Source organism: Phyllobates terribilis, unplaced genomic scaffold (assembly GCF_046119375.1).
Source record: "Phyllobates terribilis strain yellow unplaced genomic scaffold, ASM4611937v1 Scaffold_4__5_contigs__length_816908805, whole genome shotgun sequence".
Classification (NCBI taxonomy): Eukaryota; Metazoa; Chordata; class Amphibia; order Anura; family Dendrobatidae; genus Phyllobates; species Phyllobates terribilis.
Genome location: NW_027362764.1, coordinates 642,967,372 through 642,983,585, shown reverse-complemented (window position 1 = coordinate 642,983,585; position 16,214 = coordinate 642,967,372). Strand labels below are relative to the sequence as shown.

Sequence of the window (16,214 nt, the reverse complement as noted above, 5' to 3'; positions counted from 1 at the left end):
AACTCAAGATTTTGCAGCTGTTGGGTTCTGGTTTTGTTTTCTCTTCATTTTTTTCATCACTGGTTTTCTAAATAATACTTTGTTTCTAGTGTTGCCTCCCTCTACTAACCTACCTATGCCCAATATTGCAATTTCCTTGGGTGGTTCAACCATAACTTCCAAGCAGCACGTTCACTTTCTTGGGGTCATATTTGACACAGAACTTTCCTTTATTCCATAAATTCAATCACTCACTCGCTTATGTCACCTGCACCTTAAAAACCTCTCCAGAATCTGACCTTTTCTCACCTTAGAAATTGCAAAAGCTATTACTGTCACACTTTTTTTTTATTTTTGTCTGAACTACTTTAACTCTCCACTAATCACTCTCCCTCTTACTAAACTTTCTCAGCTCCAATCCTTCCTGAATGATGCAGCCGGGGTCGTATTTCTATACAGCCACTACACTGATGCCTCCACCTTGTTCCACTCATTGCACTAGTTACTCATCAGCTACAGAGTACAATATAAACTTAGCCCTCTCATCCACAAAGCTCTCCACAGTTCTGCACTATCATATAGCTCCTTCCTTATCTCTGTCTCATCACCCTACCCATACTCTCTGTTCTGCAACTGATCTAAGACCAATATCCTCCATAATCCAAACCTTCCACTTCTGTTTGCAAGACGTCTCTTGAGCTGCTCCAGTTTTTGGTATGCACTACCCTAGACAATCTGATTTAATACCTAGTTCCCACATTTGTAAGTGTGATATAAAAACACATCTCTTTAGACAGGCCTATCTCCTCACTTCACTAATCTAGCTCTTCCCTGTTCCCCATTTCTAAACTCTTTACAGAATCTGTTCCCTCCTATTCATCTGTCTCCACATCCTCCATGCACTCAATAGCCCTTGGTAACTGTACTTAGACAGATCCTGGATGATGACCAAATCATGCAGCTTTATTTTAAAACCCCTATTTATTACAATGATGTCTGGACCATACATGACGAGCACTTTTTACCTTTTGTGTTCATTCTATTTCCTAAGAGTATGTGCCCACGGTCAGGAGCCGCTGCGGGTTTGACGCTGCGTGTCTGTGCAGCATCGAACCCGCAGCTTCCAGATATTACAGCATAGTAGATGGATTTCTAGAAATCCCGTGTCCACTATGCATCTCTGTACACCTGCGGATCACCCGCGGAAACTGACATGCGGCGCATTTTTCAGATCCACAGCATGTCAGTTTCCTTTGCGGGTTCGCTAGTGGACTTTCCCCATAGATTAACATCTATGAGGAAAGTCCGCATGTGAAAAAAAAAAAAAAAATCACACAGCTATTCCGCAGCGTTGGGGCCGTAGGCGGCTCCTGACCGTGGGCACATGCCTTTATAGATTGTAGCTTGCTAGCAGGACCCTCAATCTTCCTGTAACTGTTGAACTATGTGTTACTTTGTATTGTCATTATTGCCTGTACTTCTTCTCATTTAATAGTAAAGTGCTGCGGAATGTGTTAGAATTAAAATGATTATTATTAGTTTGGGTTCTTGATGTAACATCTGATTATCCTTTTTATATTTTAGCTGTATAACATGCTGGTTGAAACTGGAGAACTTGACAACACTTATATAATCTACACGGCCGACCATGGCTACCACATAGGACAGTTTGGCCTTGTAAAAGGAAAGTCCATGCCATACGACTTTGATATTCGAGTCCCATTTTTTATTCGTGGTCCAAATGTGGAGCCAGGATCAATGTAAGTTGTTTTTTTTCTGGTTTACAGCTAATATATCTATCCTATACTTTCAGATAAATGGTTGTCTCTTTCAGATACCCTGTCCTGGACTTCATCGGCATCAAACTACTTAATTAATTTATTTAGACAAAGAAAATAATTTTTCTTTTAATTTTTTTTTTTTTTAAACTTGGTTAAATGCAGTAAATACAAATACCGAACCCTGGGGGTCTGCAGTGTATTCTCTACAGAAATAACTGTGTACCGTAGGGAGGGGATATTATATCAAAGGGGTCTAGTTAAATAACTAGCGATGTTTTGCAGAAACGTAGCAATTGATTGTAACCAAACTCTCAGTGGCCAGCACCTGGTCCTAATGATCAGTTTACGGATTGTTCTATTTGTTATTTTTCAGTTTCCGAATCAGACAAAACGTTACTAATTGTGTATAATTTGCTGTCTTGGAAACAAATTGGAACATCTACAAATACTTCTAATATAAATGAGGGGCTGTGCTGCCTGACATTTTTTACATTGCTGAATTTGTAGGCCAACCACAACCAGATTAAGGGGACCATACACATTAAATAGGAGTAGGTTGATGGTTAAACAACTGTTGAACAAATAATCATCTGGTGACTGATCATTTTTCTAAAGCAGCCGTACACCTTTTAGTTCATATTAACTGTTCCACCCTTTCAATCTGGCCACATGTTACATGACACTGGCCGAAAGATGAACAATCTTTCTGGAAAGAAGGATCTTTCGTGGACTAGCCACTTTTGGTCAAAAATGGTAAAAACTGCAATTTCTTTCCAGACAGTGAGAATCTGTTGTAAGTTGAGTGATATGATTATATGCTGTTAAATTTCACTCAGATGATAGTTTAGGTTGAAATATTTCATATTACTCAATTTTTATGTGTGGCCACCTTTTATTGAGAACTGCCCAAAGTAAAATGTCCATTGTGTGCCACCTTCTAGATCCTTTGTCTCAGGGATTTTTTCTTATATTCTTTCCTTCAACATGGGGTATAGAAGTACATAAGTGATTGCCCCCCAGTTCCCTTCTTATTCCACTCTTGACTATGGTAACTTGTACAATGATTCCACAGTGTTCGACCATTTGTAATAGTTCATCTTCTCGTTATAGGATCGGGAAATGTATAGAATGACCAAAAATCTGCACTTATACTACTATATTTTAATGATATACCTTGCAATATAAAGTGTGATCAACATTTGGCTGTATTATCAACCTGTCCTATTGTACAATTATAGATGACTTTATTGTCTTTCTATTTTGCAGTGTTCCTCACATTGTCCTGAACTTGGATATTGCCCCTACTATTTTGGATATTGCAGGATTGGACACTCCTCCTGACATGGATGGAAAGTCTGTCCTTAACTTGATGGATATAGAGAGACCAGGAAACAGGTTGGTGTTTCTTATATGTTTAATGTGTCTCCATAATTATTAGCTCATTAGGTTAGCAGATTAGATGACCGCATCCAAAGAATTAGGTCAGAAGTGTAACTCCTGGGTCCTAATGTAAAACCTGTAGGATAGCTCCAGATTACTAAATGCTATTTTTAATACTGGTAATTTAAGTGACTGAGTCCCCTCAGGAACCAGGGCCCGGGTGCAACTACTACCTCTGGATCTCAATAACTGCCTCCCTAGTTTTGATTTGGGGTTTACGCAGTTTTAAAAATTATTTAAGTCTTTTACATTCAAATTTTTTTTTTTTTTTTTTTATGTAAAACCGTATCTAGTACATCTAGTAATAATATTAGCTAGATATGGTTTTACATACAGTTGTGCTCAAAAGTTTACATACCTCGGCAGAATTTTTGCTTTCTTGGCCTTGTTTCAGAGAATATGAATGATGACAAACAAAAAAAAAATTCTCCACTCATGGCTATTGATTGGGTGAAGCCATTTATTGTCAAACTATTGTTTTTTTCTTTTTTTTTTAAATCTTAATGACAACCAAAAACATCCAAATGACCCTGATCAAAAGTTCACATAACCTGGTGATTTTTGCCTGATAACATGCACAGAATTTGACACAAGTGGGTTTGAATGGCTACTAAAGGTAACATCCTCACCTGTGACCTGTTTGCTTGTAATCAGTGTGTGTGCATAAAAGCTGAGTGAGTTTCTGGGATCCAGACAGACTCTTGCATCCTTCATCCAGCCACTGACGTTTCTGAATTGTGAGTCATGGGGAAAGCAAAAAAAATTGCCAACAGATCTGCGGTAAAAGGTAGTTGAACTGTATAACGCAGGAAAGAGATACAAAAAAATATCCAAGGAATTGATAATGCCAGTCAGCAGCGTTCAAACTGTGATTAACAAATGGAAAATCAAGGGCTCTGTAAAAACCAAATCACGGTCAGGTAGACAAACAAAAATTTCGGCCACAACTGCCAGGAAAATTGTTCGGGTTGCAAAAAAACCCCACAAATAACATCAGCTGAAATTCAGGACTCTCTGAAAACTAGCAGTGTGGCTGTTTCAAGATGCACAATAAGGAGGCACTTGAAGAAAAATGGGCTGCATGGTCGAGTCGCCAGAAAAAAGCCATTACTGTGCAAATGCCACAAAGTATCTCGCCTACAATATGCCAAACAACACAGAGACAAGCCTCAAAATTTCTGGAACAAGTTAATTTGAAGTGATGAGACCAAAATTTTACTTTTTGGCCACAACCATAAACGTTACATTTGGAGAGAGGTCAACAAAGCCTTTGATGAAAGGAACACCTTTCCTACAGTAAAGCACGGAGGTGGATCGCTTATATTTTGGGGATGTGTGAGTTACAAAGGCACCGGAAACTTGGTAAAAGTTGAAGGAAAGATGAATGCAGCACGTTATCAGCAAATACTGGAGTCAAATTTGCACTCATCAGCCCGGAAGCTTCGCATGGGACGTACTTGGTTGGACGTTCCAACATGACAACGATCCAAAACACAAGGCCAAGTCGACCTGTCATTGACTTCAGCAGAACAAAGTGAAGGTTCTGGAGTGGCCATCTCAGTTTCCGGACCTCAATATCATTGAGCCACTCTGGGGAGATCTCAAGCGCGCAGTTCATGCTAGACAGCCCAGGAATTTACAGTAACTGGAGGCTTTTTGCCAAGAAGAATGGGCAGCTATACCATCTGAGAAAATAAAGAACCTCATCCACAACTACCACAAAAGACTTCAAGCTGTCATTGATGTTAGAGGGGGCAACACACAGTATTAAGAACTGGGGTATGTGAACTTTTGATCAGGATCATTTGGATGTTTTTTTTGGTTGTCATTAAGATTTAAAAAGAAAACACAGTGGTTTGACAATAAATTGCTTCAACCAACCAATAACCATGAGTGGAGAAAATTTTTTTTTGTTATCATTCATATTCTCTGAAACAAGGCCAAGAAAGGAAAAATTCTGCCAGGGTATGTAAACTTTTGAGCACAACTGTAAGTAAAAAAAAAAAACTTGAAAGGTGTTAAGCTCAAGGCCCACGGGCCAAATCCAGGCTGTCATGTCATTCTATACGGTCCGTGAGGTCAGGACACACTTCAACACTGCTCTGACCAGCTCTCCGTACAGGGAGCTCAAAATCTAAGAAGGCAATCGCCCCCTGTGCTGGCTCCACTGCCTATACTAAGTACTGGCTGCATTCTACATTGACACAGACTGTGCTTAGCAGAGGGGGCAGTGCCATGACAGGGAGCTGATGCAATTTTCGAATCTGAGCAGATGCAACCACAGAAGATGCAGCCGATAGAGGGGGCGGCTCTAACACAAGGAGCAGGTGCTATCTTTGTAAGTGAACCATTGCTCACCGTGAACACAGTCAGCCTGCACAAACGGTGAACGCAGTGATCACAGTCAGCCAGCACAAATGGTGATCTCAGTCAGCTAGCTCAAACTGTGAATGCGGTGCACGCAGTCAGCCAGCACAAATGGTGAATGCAGTGTACGCAGTCAGCCAGCACAAAAAGTGAACCCAAAAAATGCAGTCAGTCAACACTTTAGTGTGGATCCATTTTTGAATCAGAGCAGAAGCAGCCAGTACTTAGCATAGGGAGCAGTCCATCTTGGTTTCTGAAGTCTGGCACAGGTCTCTTAGCCCTACTACCCAGGGGCGGCGCTCTTAGCCCTACTACTCAGGGACGGCGCTCTTAGCCCTACTACCCAGGGTCTTATAGCCCCATTCAAACATTGTGTGTTGTATTTTTTTTTTCTAAACATTTCTTGTAGTACATTCAATAACAGTAAAAGTGTTCAGCTTTTAAAAGGGTATTCCCATCTGGACACTAATGGCAACTGTATCGGGTATACCTTAATCACCTGATAGATGGAGTCCCAACTATCTCAGATATGCAGTCCCCATTCATACCACCAGGAATGGCTTGACTCTTGGCATTTACTGAAATGTAGGCCAATGGTCTTGCAAGGGGTACAGTTTCTTAAACACTTACCACCCTCATATAAAAGGAGAGTTAATAGAGGAAGAGGATGGCAGAACTAGTTAATAATCTTAGATATAGAAGATTTTCTTAAATGTTTTATTTCTCAGCTACATGCGTTCTATAAACATTATGGACAACTCGTTCTTATTCCTACAATCCTGTCTTTATTTTCAGACTTCGGACAAGTAAAAAGCCCAAGATCTGGAGAGATACGTTCCTGGTGGAAAGAGGGTAAGAATGTATTTATTTTTTATGCAATGACTGAATTCATCTAACATGTCTGTGAAATATAAACATGTCATGGAGTAATAGTACATTTGGCACAAGGTCAGTCTGTAGCATTCATCCTCATTTTTCTTCGCGGTTTGTGCATCGTTGGGGCTATAACCCCGCATATCTCATTCCAGCTATGTGTAAACCACATATTATTAAGCTGGCAATAGTACAAATAGTAATGTAAAGAATTATTTGAAAATAACAAATGTACTTAAAGGTGTTGTATGGTTCACACAACGCATTTATACATTTACTATGGCATAGAGAACAAAGGAAGGTGGTCCCTTGACCTATAGAGCCGTAGACGTATCCAGGCTGTTTGTCAGTGGAGGACTTGAGCTGTTGAATAATTTCACTGGTTAGAAGTTCTACATTATTATTATTATTATTATTATTATTATTATTATTATTATTATTATAGCACTATTTATTCCATGGCACTTTGCATGTGAATTATGCCATTCATTGGCTCCATTTACTGTCTATGGAACTGCAGGAGATAGACGTCAGTGCTTTACACAATGGTGGAGGGGTGACACATGCCCCATTTTCATGATTGGTGAGGGTTTACCGGTCAAATCCCAAAGATTCAGCAAGTTATTACTTAGCTTGTGGATAGGAGATAACTTAACACATTGTTAATAACCCTTAAAGCTTATACTATTTTAGTTACCATTTTCACCACCCTAAGGGCTCGCCCACACCATCGAGCCTGTCCAAGGAAAAAATCGCAGCAAGTCAGAGTTTCCTCGATATTTGGATTGTGTTTGGCATGCAAGTCAATGAGTGCGTGAAAATCATCGGACTGCACTCTGATGACATCTGAATGCAGTCCGATTTCTGCGTTCTAACAGAGTGGAGAAGATGGAGAAATTTTGTTCTCCATCTTCTCACAGAAACCAATCAGAAAAAAACAACTGTTTAGTCATAAATAATCCCTTAGATCTCAATAAATAAAATATCTTTATTGAACATATAATTGGTTATTATTTTGGGACAATAGAGTGTATTTGTATGGGACCCATTGTGATATATAGCTCCTGAATATTTATTTTGCCCATGTGCCATATTTGGTTACAATTTAACCACCTAAGCATGTTATTAATCATGCATTTACTTAACACATGGGCAGTGTAGTTTCTATATTTAATTAAAACATCATATTGAGATTTTTTGAACATACACACCTTGAATACCTTTTTACTTAAATGCGTCCAGTTATGTATATATTTTTAGATCCGTGATTTTATGTTTTTACTATGGTTAGATTTTTGTATATGTTTTATGTGATGTGTGTGTGTGTGTGTGTGTGCATCTGTCTTCCTCAGTGTCACTATTTAACCAATTATATGTTCAATAAAGGTTTTATATTTATTGATATCTATGTGATTATTTACGACTAAACAGTTCGGGATTTTTCTACTTGGTTTCTGTGCTTCTTCCGAATGGTCCCAAAGAATATATGTGTCCCGCAGATGTGTGTGTATATAATGATGGATGTAGTATCTGATTTACCTATCTAGGTTATCACGTATATTACCTGCCCCGTTCAGGATTTATTGCTTAATCTTCTTCTCACAGTGTACTCCAATTCTTTCATCCGAGAGTATGGGATCACATTATGCTGACTGTGTGATCAGAGTGTGTGATCAGAGTGTGTGATCAGAGTGTGTGATCAGAGTGTGTGATCAGAGTGTGTGATCAGAGTGTGTGATCAGAGTGTGTGATTCTCTTGGATGAGAGAATCTACAGCCATCTGACCCTAGTCTTATCCTGGATATTCTAACACAGTGCTGACTATAAATGCAGACTTCGAGCCTTTATACTAGCGGGCCACAAAAGAGCAATCTGTCTCCTTGACTAAGACATAATGTATCATGTGGAGCCCTACAGGTGACCATGTTTTTTAGGGGATGGGGCATATGTACAATGATTGTACATTGGAACAAGCCATTTAATATTAAGATACAGGCACACTGTGTCCATCGCACAGAGAATCACTTCATGTTGTAACATCAAAGTCATACAGGGATACAATATAGGCCCATAGATCTTAATGCTATATTCAGGATCATGTCAGTACCCTGTAACTCAATCACTCTCTCTTTCTTTTATACATTTTATTTCTTAACAGAAAGTTTATCAGAAAGAAAGAGGAACCAAACAAAACTACTCCCCAGTCCAATCATTTGCCAAAATATGAGCGGGTAAAGGAGCTGTGCCAACAGGCTCGGTACCAGACAGCTTGTGAACAGCCTGGCCAGGTAAGGAGAACATTTTTCAATGTCACTCCCTTTAGTTGATGGCAATCATGGTGGTTGAGTTACTTGGATTGTGTGAAAAGAAAATACAAATATTTCATGTATAACAGTAGAGCAAATCATTTTGGCCATCTTGGGAAAACACACACATAATATATAATAGTTTCTGACTCATCATGGTTTCCTTCATACAGTCTAGCTTAATGAACATCCTATGAGTCCAAACCTATCAGCAATCAAGAAGCTAGATTGTGAGTTCCAGAGATTGTTGTGAAAGAGAATATCCGGTAAGTAACTGCTTAAAGGGAACCTGTAATGTGAAAAAACAGTATTAGCAAGCAGATATGGTTAATAGCGTTCTGAAGCTGCCCAGCCGCTGCACTGAAAGTCCCACTGACGGGAGGAAATTAACTTTATTCCTGCTGGCAGCCTCGGGCTTCCACTCATAGGGGCGCGCCTCCACTCACCCCTCAGGCACAGTGAGCGGCAGCTGTAACTACACCCCAGCACTGACTGACAGCTGGTTTTGTACTGATGCACTGCTGAGCTGGGTGTCAGTCAGTGCTGGAGCATGGTTTCAGCCGCCGATCACTGTAATTTGATTGGTGACTGATGCCGGGCTGACCTCGCTCTTATGACTGAAAGCCCGAAGCTACTGGGAGGGTTAAGGATCATTTCCTCTTCATAGCCAGGCTTTCAGTGCAGTGACCGGGCAGCTTCAGAATGCTAATAACCAGCAGATTAACCTCCATATATGCATGTTAAGGGCTTGTGCACATGGTCGTATTTTTGGTCAGAGTGCAAGTTGACAAAATGTTGGATAGCACTCGGACCAATGTTTACTATGGAGCTGAGGACGATTTGTGGATGATCCGCGCTGCTGGTAATCAATGTGATAAATCCAAATCTGGACAAGTGGTGTTTGCGGTTTCTTTGAAATGTGTTGACTAAATAAAGTACTACAGATCTTCATCTGATGAAGTCTGTTGTAACTCGAAAAACATGTTGACTACAGTAGTGTTCAAAATAATAGCAGTCCAATATGACTAACCAGATTAATCACTGTTTTTGGTATAAATTATATTACCACATGTCAAACAATTTACCAGTTGGTGCAGTAGATTCTAAGGAAACCAACAGACTCAGCATTCATGATCTGCATGTTTTTGAGTCTGTTTATTTGAATAATTAATTGAATGGGGTGTGTTCAAAATAATAGTGTGGAGTTCAATTAGTAAGGTCAATCATTCTGTGAAGAATCGGGTGGCTCTGCAAGCATCAGGATATGGGCATGTTTCTCTTACTATGACGCCGGACCTATTTACCGCATCCAGGCATCATGGACCAGTTTGCATATAATAAAATACTTGAAGAGGTCATGTTGCCTTACGCTGAAGAGGATATGCCCTTGAAGTGGGTGTTTCAACAAGATAACGACCCTAATTCACCAGTAAACCAGCAAAATCTTGGTTCCAGTCCAGCAAAATTGAGGTTATGGAGTGGCCAGCCAAATGCCATTTCTGAGGCAAAGCCAACAAATGCCAAAAAAATTGTGGGCTGTAGTCAAAGCATCCTGGGCTGGAATAACAGTTGACAGTAGTTGGATGACTCTATGCAACATAGATGTGAAGCAGTTCTAAAAAAAACTGTGTGTATACAACTATATATTAGGTTAGTAATTCACAGGAATGCTAAATCCTCAAAAAAGTACATATTGTGAGTTTGGAAAGACAAATGCAGACACTGCTACTTTTTAGAACAGCCCAATGTTCATTTTTTGTTATTTTCTGTAAAGTGGTTAAAAATTATATACATTTCTCTTCATGTTTTGAATTAGAAAACAGTGTGCAGTGTTCCCAATGCATGGAAGTAAAAACTAGTAGAAAGATTTAGTGCTTAACTCATGTTTTTGAACACACTGCTATTATTTTGAACACTGCTGTAAATAAAGAAACTAGAAATACCACTTGTCTGGACTTGGATTTATCACATTGATTACCAGTAGCGCGGATCATCCACAAATCTTCCTTTCCTGTGTTTCTTCGGTCTGATGACCTGTTGGACCTGCAGCAGCTCTATATGTCATGAAAATGTTGTGTATACACAACTGAATCAGGTTAGCATAACTTTTTTAAACGCTCTTTATTTTCTCCCGGATAAGACGCTATTGCGCTGTCCTCATCGGACTGCATTCGGTCAGATTTCCACGGAATGACAGAATGGAGAAGTTTTTTTCTCCATCTTCTCCTCATCCGAGAAAATGGGATCACACTATGATTAGTTTTATCAGAGAACACATGGTTGTGTAACCCTAGCCTAATAGTGTTTTTTCACATGACAGGTTCCCTTTAAACAAACCAATTAAAAGTCATTCATTCGACATTCATCTGGCAGACTGCGGAGTTCCTTAATTTCACTTATGTTTGCAGTATAGATATTAAGTGTTGCTGAAGTTATAATAAATGTCATCATTGCAAAGCTTAATTAAAAAGGTCAGAGCAAAGTACTGCCAAGTAAGAGGCCATACTATAGTCTATTCCAACTTGTCTGGTGCATATTACACACTGCTTGCCCTTTAATTAAGACAAATAGATGCAAAAGAATAGACTCTCCAAACAATGGCTGTGGTTGCAGATGCAAAGACTTATTTATAGCATAGGCATAGATACTATGGAGTCCACCCAATCCGTTCCTGTGGAGCCAAAAAAATGCAGCCCCATTTCTTATTTTTTATAGGTTCTGAACAGGTAGGTACGAAGGCTTAACCTATCCGTAATCCCAGCAATGATGGCAAAAAGGAAGCTGAGTTGACCAGATTATACTCCTGCAAAAAAATAGAAAGGGGTAACAAGTTCTATGCAAGTAGTGACAGAGTGCAAAGAAGACCCCATTGAAACGAGGCTCCGATTGGCTCTGCTTCTAAGACTGTACTTTCTTTCATTATAAAGATGTATTTAAGGAAAATTGACCACCATATGGGCCTTTGGCTATGGGAATGATTAGGTGGTCTGGAAGCATTTGGGTTTTTTTTTGGTAATTTATTTTAAAGCTTATTTACAATGAAAAGAAGAAAAGTCTTTTTCAGAGATTCCAAGTTCTGGCGGTTTTCTCTTCCCGTAGTGGAGGTCTATAGAAACAGCATGTAGAAATAACGAACAAATAAAGGACATTTCTTACTACTCATTTACTGTCGGTGTGCAAATAAATAAACCATCTGGATTACAGAAGCAGCTCTTGTCTGCAGATGACCATGTGAACCAGTGTGTAACCACCACTAAACACAACTCCTGTACCGAAAACTCTTGCATCATGATCCTTAGATCACTTCTTTATGTTCTTGAAACTTGCTTGATAATAATTTTCGATATAAGACTTCTCACGCTTATTCTTTTGATCTTGGAACTACCTGTATTAGGAAATGTTGCCTCTAGTGAATGCTGCTTACTTATTGAAAAGAATTGCTAATAGAGGCGTCTAATTTCAGATTGCTGTTTTCTGACATATACCATTATTAATATGTCTAACTTATCCTTGTTCTTAGAAATTCCTGTGCAGATTAACATAGGATTGCATTCCAATGGCCAATCGTAAGCTTATTGCTGAGCCCAAATCTCCCAGGAAAGAATTTCCTACTTGCCACACAAATGATTAGTTGTTAATCTCTGTAAAAGTGCACACCAAGCAATTTCTTCTATAAACCATTTCCTCTGAGGATTGTTGCTCCCTCCACCTGCTGTACTGAGTTTTACTGTATAAGCACCAGCGCATTATACAAGATGCAGGAATACCTTTACAATGAAGTTAACGGCTGCTATTATGCCTTTTTACAGTGGTCGTAAAGGGACCTTATAAGCTCTAGAAAAAGGTGGAGCTGAGGAATAAGCAAATAGCGCCCCTGACAGGCAAAAGTACAGCGGGTGTCAGCTGTATATTATAGCTAACATCATGCTGCATCAACCAACATTGGTTTTCGCATCCATAATGGCCATTTAACTTCTAGATTCCACTGTCGACTGCGCCGGCATCATCTAGAAGGTTGACATACAAACAGTGCTCCCTCTTTAACCCTATTCTCACCCTGCAATTGCAGCAAATTACCTCAGGGTTTGAGGGCCTGTTAGGCCATTGCATATTCCAAGTCTAATGGGCGGAGGCAGTGTAAGACTGACATGTCTCATGCACCGCAGTAAAGTATTGACGTGTATGAGACCAGTGATCAAGGGGAAAAACATTCAAGTCCCGTATGGGGCTAAGTAAAAATTTAAAAAATAAATTAAACAGATTTGTGGAAATTTAATGAAAAACACACAAATAAGGCAAGCAAAACTTTTTCCGCTAAAAAAGAAAAAATAAACAAAAACAAGTATCACTATTCAGAACGACTCAAACTATAAAACGGTCTCATTCATCTCATACAGTGAACACCATAAAAAATTACATGAAGAAAATGCCAAAGTTTTTTCTTTTGAATTATACTATTGTGACTATGTGGCGCCCCTGAGGGTTCGACCGCCACAGGGATGCTGCACCTCTTTAAAGGAGTGTGGTGTTCCTCCTCTGAGGTAAGAATGGTGCAATGGTCAGGACCTCACCTCCACATCCAACACCACACTTCTCCCACCAGAGGGGGCTATTAGGCACTAGAGTGCTGCCCCTACTGGAAATTGGGAGACTGGGGAACCAAGAGATAGGGGGAACCAATTAGTGGGTGAGGGTGGAGGACTCACATTTAGTGACACTTAATATTTGATATTTAATAAACAGCCATCTTGGCTCATGGTTCTTTGATTGTGATCTCCCTGAACGTGGCTTCTGGAAGAACCTGCAGTGGATGGGGACACGATCCTGGGTCGAGGGGCAGGTTGCAGATAACGTATGTCTCAACCCGGTCAACGACCATGACCAAGAAGGCCTGGAGCTTAAGAGTGTAGCTCCACCGCAAAAGGACCCCAGGGGGATGCTGATGGAGCAGTATACGCCACCTGTCCTCGCTATTCTGGCCTAGCCAGGGGGATTCCGGCTGCAAGAGGGGAACCGGCCCCCGACACCTGACCTTGCTACTCTACGTCCTGGTCAGGGAAGCCCGGTAGGCCCAGAGGATCCCACCGGGTAACGGAAGGAGCGGAGCTGCCACCCGTACCCTTTTTTCTGAGCGAAGTCCAGAGGGAGACCCGGCCTATCTACATACACACAGACAGGAAAGGACCCGGTCTGAAGTCTAGGAACACTCCGGTGCGGGGTCCTGATTAAGCACTTGCATCACTCGGAGGTTGTCGGACCCCCGTTCCTGGTGACCGCAGAACTCCGCGAGGAGCAGGGAGAAGCCTTGCAGCTGTACTCTCCACCGTGAGTAAAAACCCTGGAAGTCGACCCCTATGGCCTCCGGACTCTTTATTCTGCACTGCACCGCACCACTTAGCACTGGACCTCCTACACTACAACCCCCTCCATCCCTGTCGCTGCCCTGAGGCCCTGCTCCACCTGTGGGGAGTAGTATCAACTTTGGCTGCCACAACATCCCGCCTCAGAGGACTGCTGCAGCGCTGGTGGCCTTCACCAGGTACCACAGGTGGCGTATTCGATAGCAACCACTCAACCCTGATAAGCCCGTACCACCTTTTTTTAATGTGACGGCCCTGGGCACGGAGCGGGTCCTGGCCACGGCTGCACCCCACCGACAACATAGGACCCGGCTCCGAGTCCCCCATCTCCCAGGGTAGGGTTGCGAGCGTCACAACTATTTGTTTTTTATAAAAAAATGTATCACTGAAATCGTCAACTCTCACAAAAAACAAACCCCTACAGTTCTGTCGGCAGAAAAATAAAGTTACAGCTCTAAGAATATATTAGACTATATTATTTTTTGTAAAATATTTAATTTTAGTGTCATGAATTATGTAAACCTAGTATCAACTGTAATCTAACCTAAAAGAAGAAATCGGTCTTATCACTTTTACTGCATAGTGAATTGCATAAAAATAAATAAAATAAAAACAATTCCTAAATTGATGGATTCTATTCATTCTGCTCTTATTCATATTTTTTGGGATGCAGAATGAACTCCGCAGAAAATGGGCATCGTACAGGTAGGTTTTGCTCCAAAGATGAGTACTGCCAAAAGTTTAAAGGGAACCTGTCAGAAACCTCTGCACCTCCAAACAGTTTAAATATCTGTGAGTCATTTAAAAGATAAGCAAATTGACCCCTTATGACCCCAAAGCAATGCTCAAAGATTGAGAAATCTCGTTGTTAAGTTTTGTACATGTGTGTTCTCAAATGCATTGGGGCATGATGATGGACTTACAGCTCCTCAGCCTCACGCTGCATTCCTCTGCCATGTATAGGAGCCAATGACCTGTCAATCAACCAGAGGAACTTGGCGCTAGGCAGGAAATATAGCGTGAAGTGCTGTAAGTGCATCGTCACTGCCTACTGCACTTACAGACACACATATACTGAACTTCAAAAAGGGAGATATCACTTTGGGGTGATAACCAAGTTGATATTTTTCTATCTTTTAAAGGGCAAGTCAAACATATCAATGATTTGGGGGCGTAGAAGTTTCTGACATGTTCTCTTTAAGGCAGATGCACTATAGATATAACACGATGATCGAACAGATCAAGGATGATGATTGGGCAACACAAAATACCCCTTCAAAACTTCACAGTATATATTTGCTATTTTCTCTGTGGGTCAATTCTGTAGGCAACCGTTGTGCTCCCTACATAACAACATAAAGGTTTAAATACTATTGGAGCGAGAGAAGGAGAAGATAGGTCTGTTGTAAAGGTTGTGTCCTCTTTTAAGTTGATTGGATTGTCCAGTGTGCCATGGTCCTTTACTCTGGGATGCACCGGAAGTGGTAATGGCCGCAAGTGGTACTGCTAACTCTTTGTCATGCAGTACAAGAAAATGAAAGACGGCTTGCAGGACCGTTCAGCCATTACACAATGTCCAGAGTTGTGCCGTTTCCAATGTTCTATAGTGACTTCAGTCATCTGACTGGTTTGACTATTGACAGTCGGACACTCAAGGATCTGCTAGGTCATCAATGACAAAGTCTTGGAAAATCTATGTAAAGTAGCAAAGGCTTTTACAACATGACTCTCTGTCAATCAGTGCTTTCTTTTGAATGCAATAAAACCATATTCCTGGCATTTGAACACTTTCCTGCTTTGCCCGGGTTCACAGTATAGTTTTTCTGCATTTTGCACAAAGCTTGCAGTCTGAATAGTTTCCATTCTGCAGGGAAGCATGGTCCTTCTAATAATTCTGACAAAAGCTCATGCAGTCTGGTTTGGCTCATCCATGTGATTTTTCTCATAAAATAAACATCTTTCCAACCATACATTTGTAAACTTCCAGTCTACGGCCAGCTGTGGATTCTGTAGAAAACCACACATGTCTGGGATTGAGAGGTGGAGGTGTCAGATGGTGAAGCAGATACTGACAGGCAAATACCAGACAAATATTTCGGTCTTATCAC

General features: G+C 40.7%; 1 protein-coding gene across 2 annotated transcripts in view; it reads left to right on the top strand.

Moving 5' to 3' along the window:
• SULF1 (sulfatase 1) overlaps positions 1 to 16,214 on the top strand; it is a 157,711-nt gene that overhangs the window by 110,966 nt on the left and 30,531 nt on the right. For both annotated transcript variants that reach the window (XM_073679419.1, XM_073679420.1), the window contains exons 8-11: positions 1,564 to 1,739; positions 3,027 to 3,155; positions 6,363 to 6,419; positions 8,599 to 8,728. In XM_073679419.1, coding sequence (XP_073535520.1) covers positions 1,564 to 1,739; positions 3,027 to 3,155; positions 6,363 to 6,419; positions 8,599 to 8,728 — 492 coding nt within the window. The remainder of the gene's footprint in view (positions 1 to 1,563; positions 1,740 to 3,026; positions 3,156 to 6,362; positions 6,420 to 8,598; positions 8,729 to 16,214) is intronic.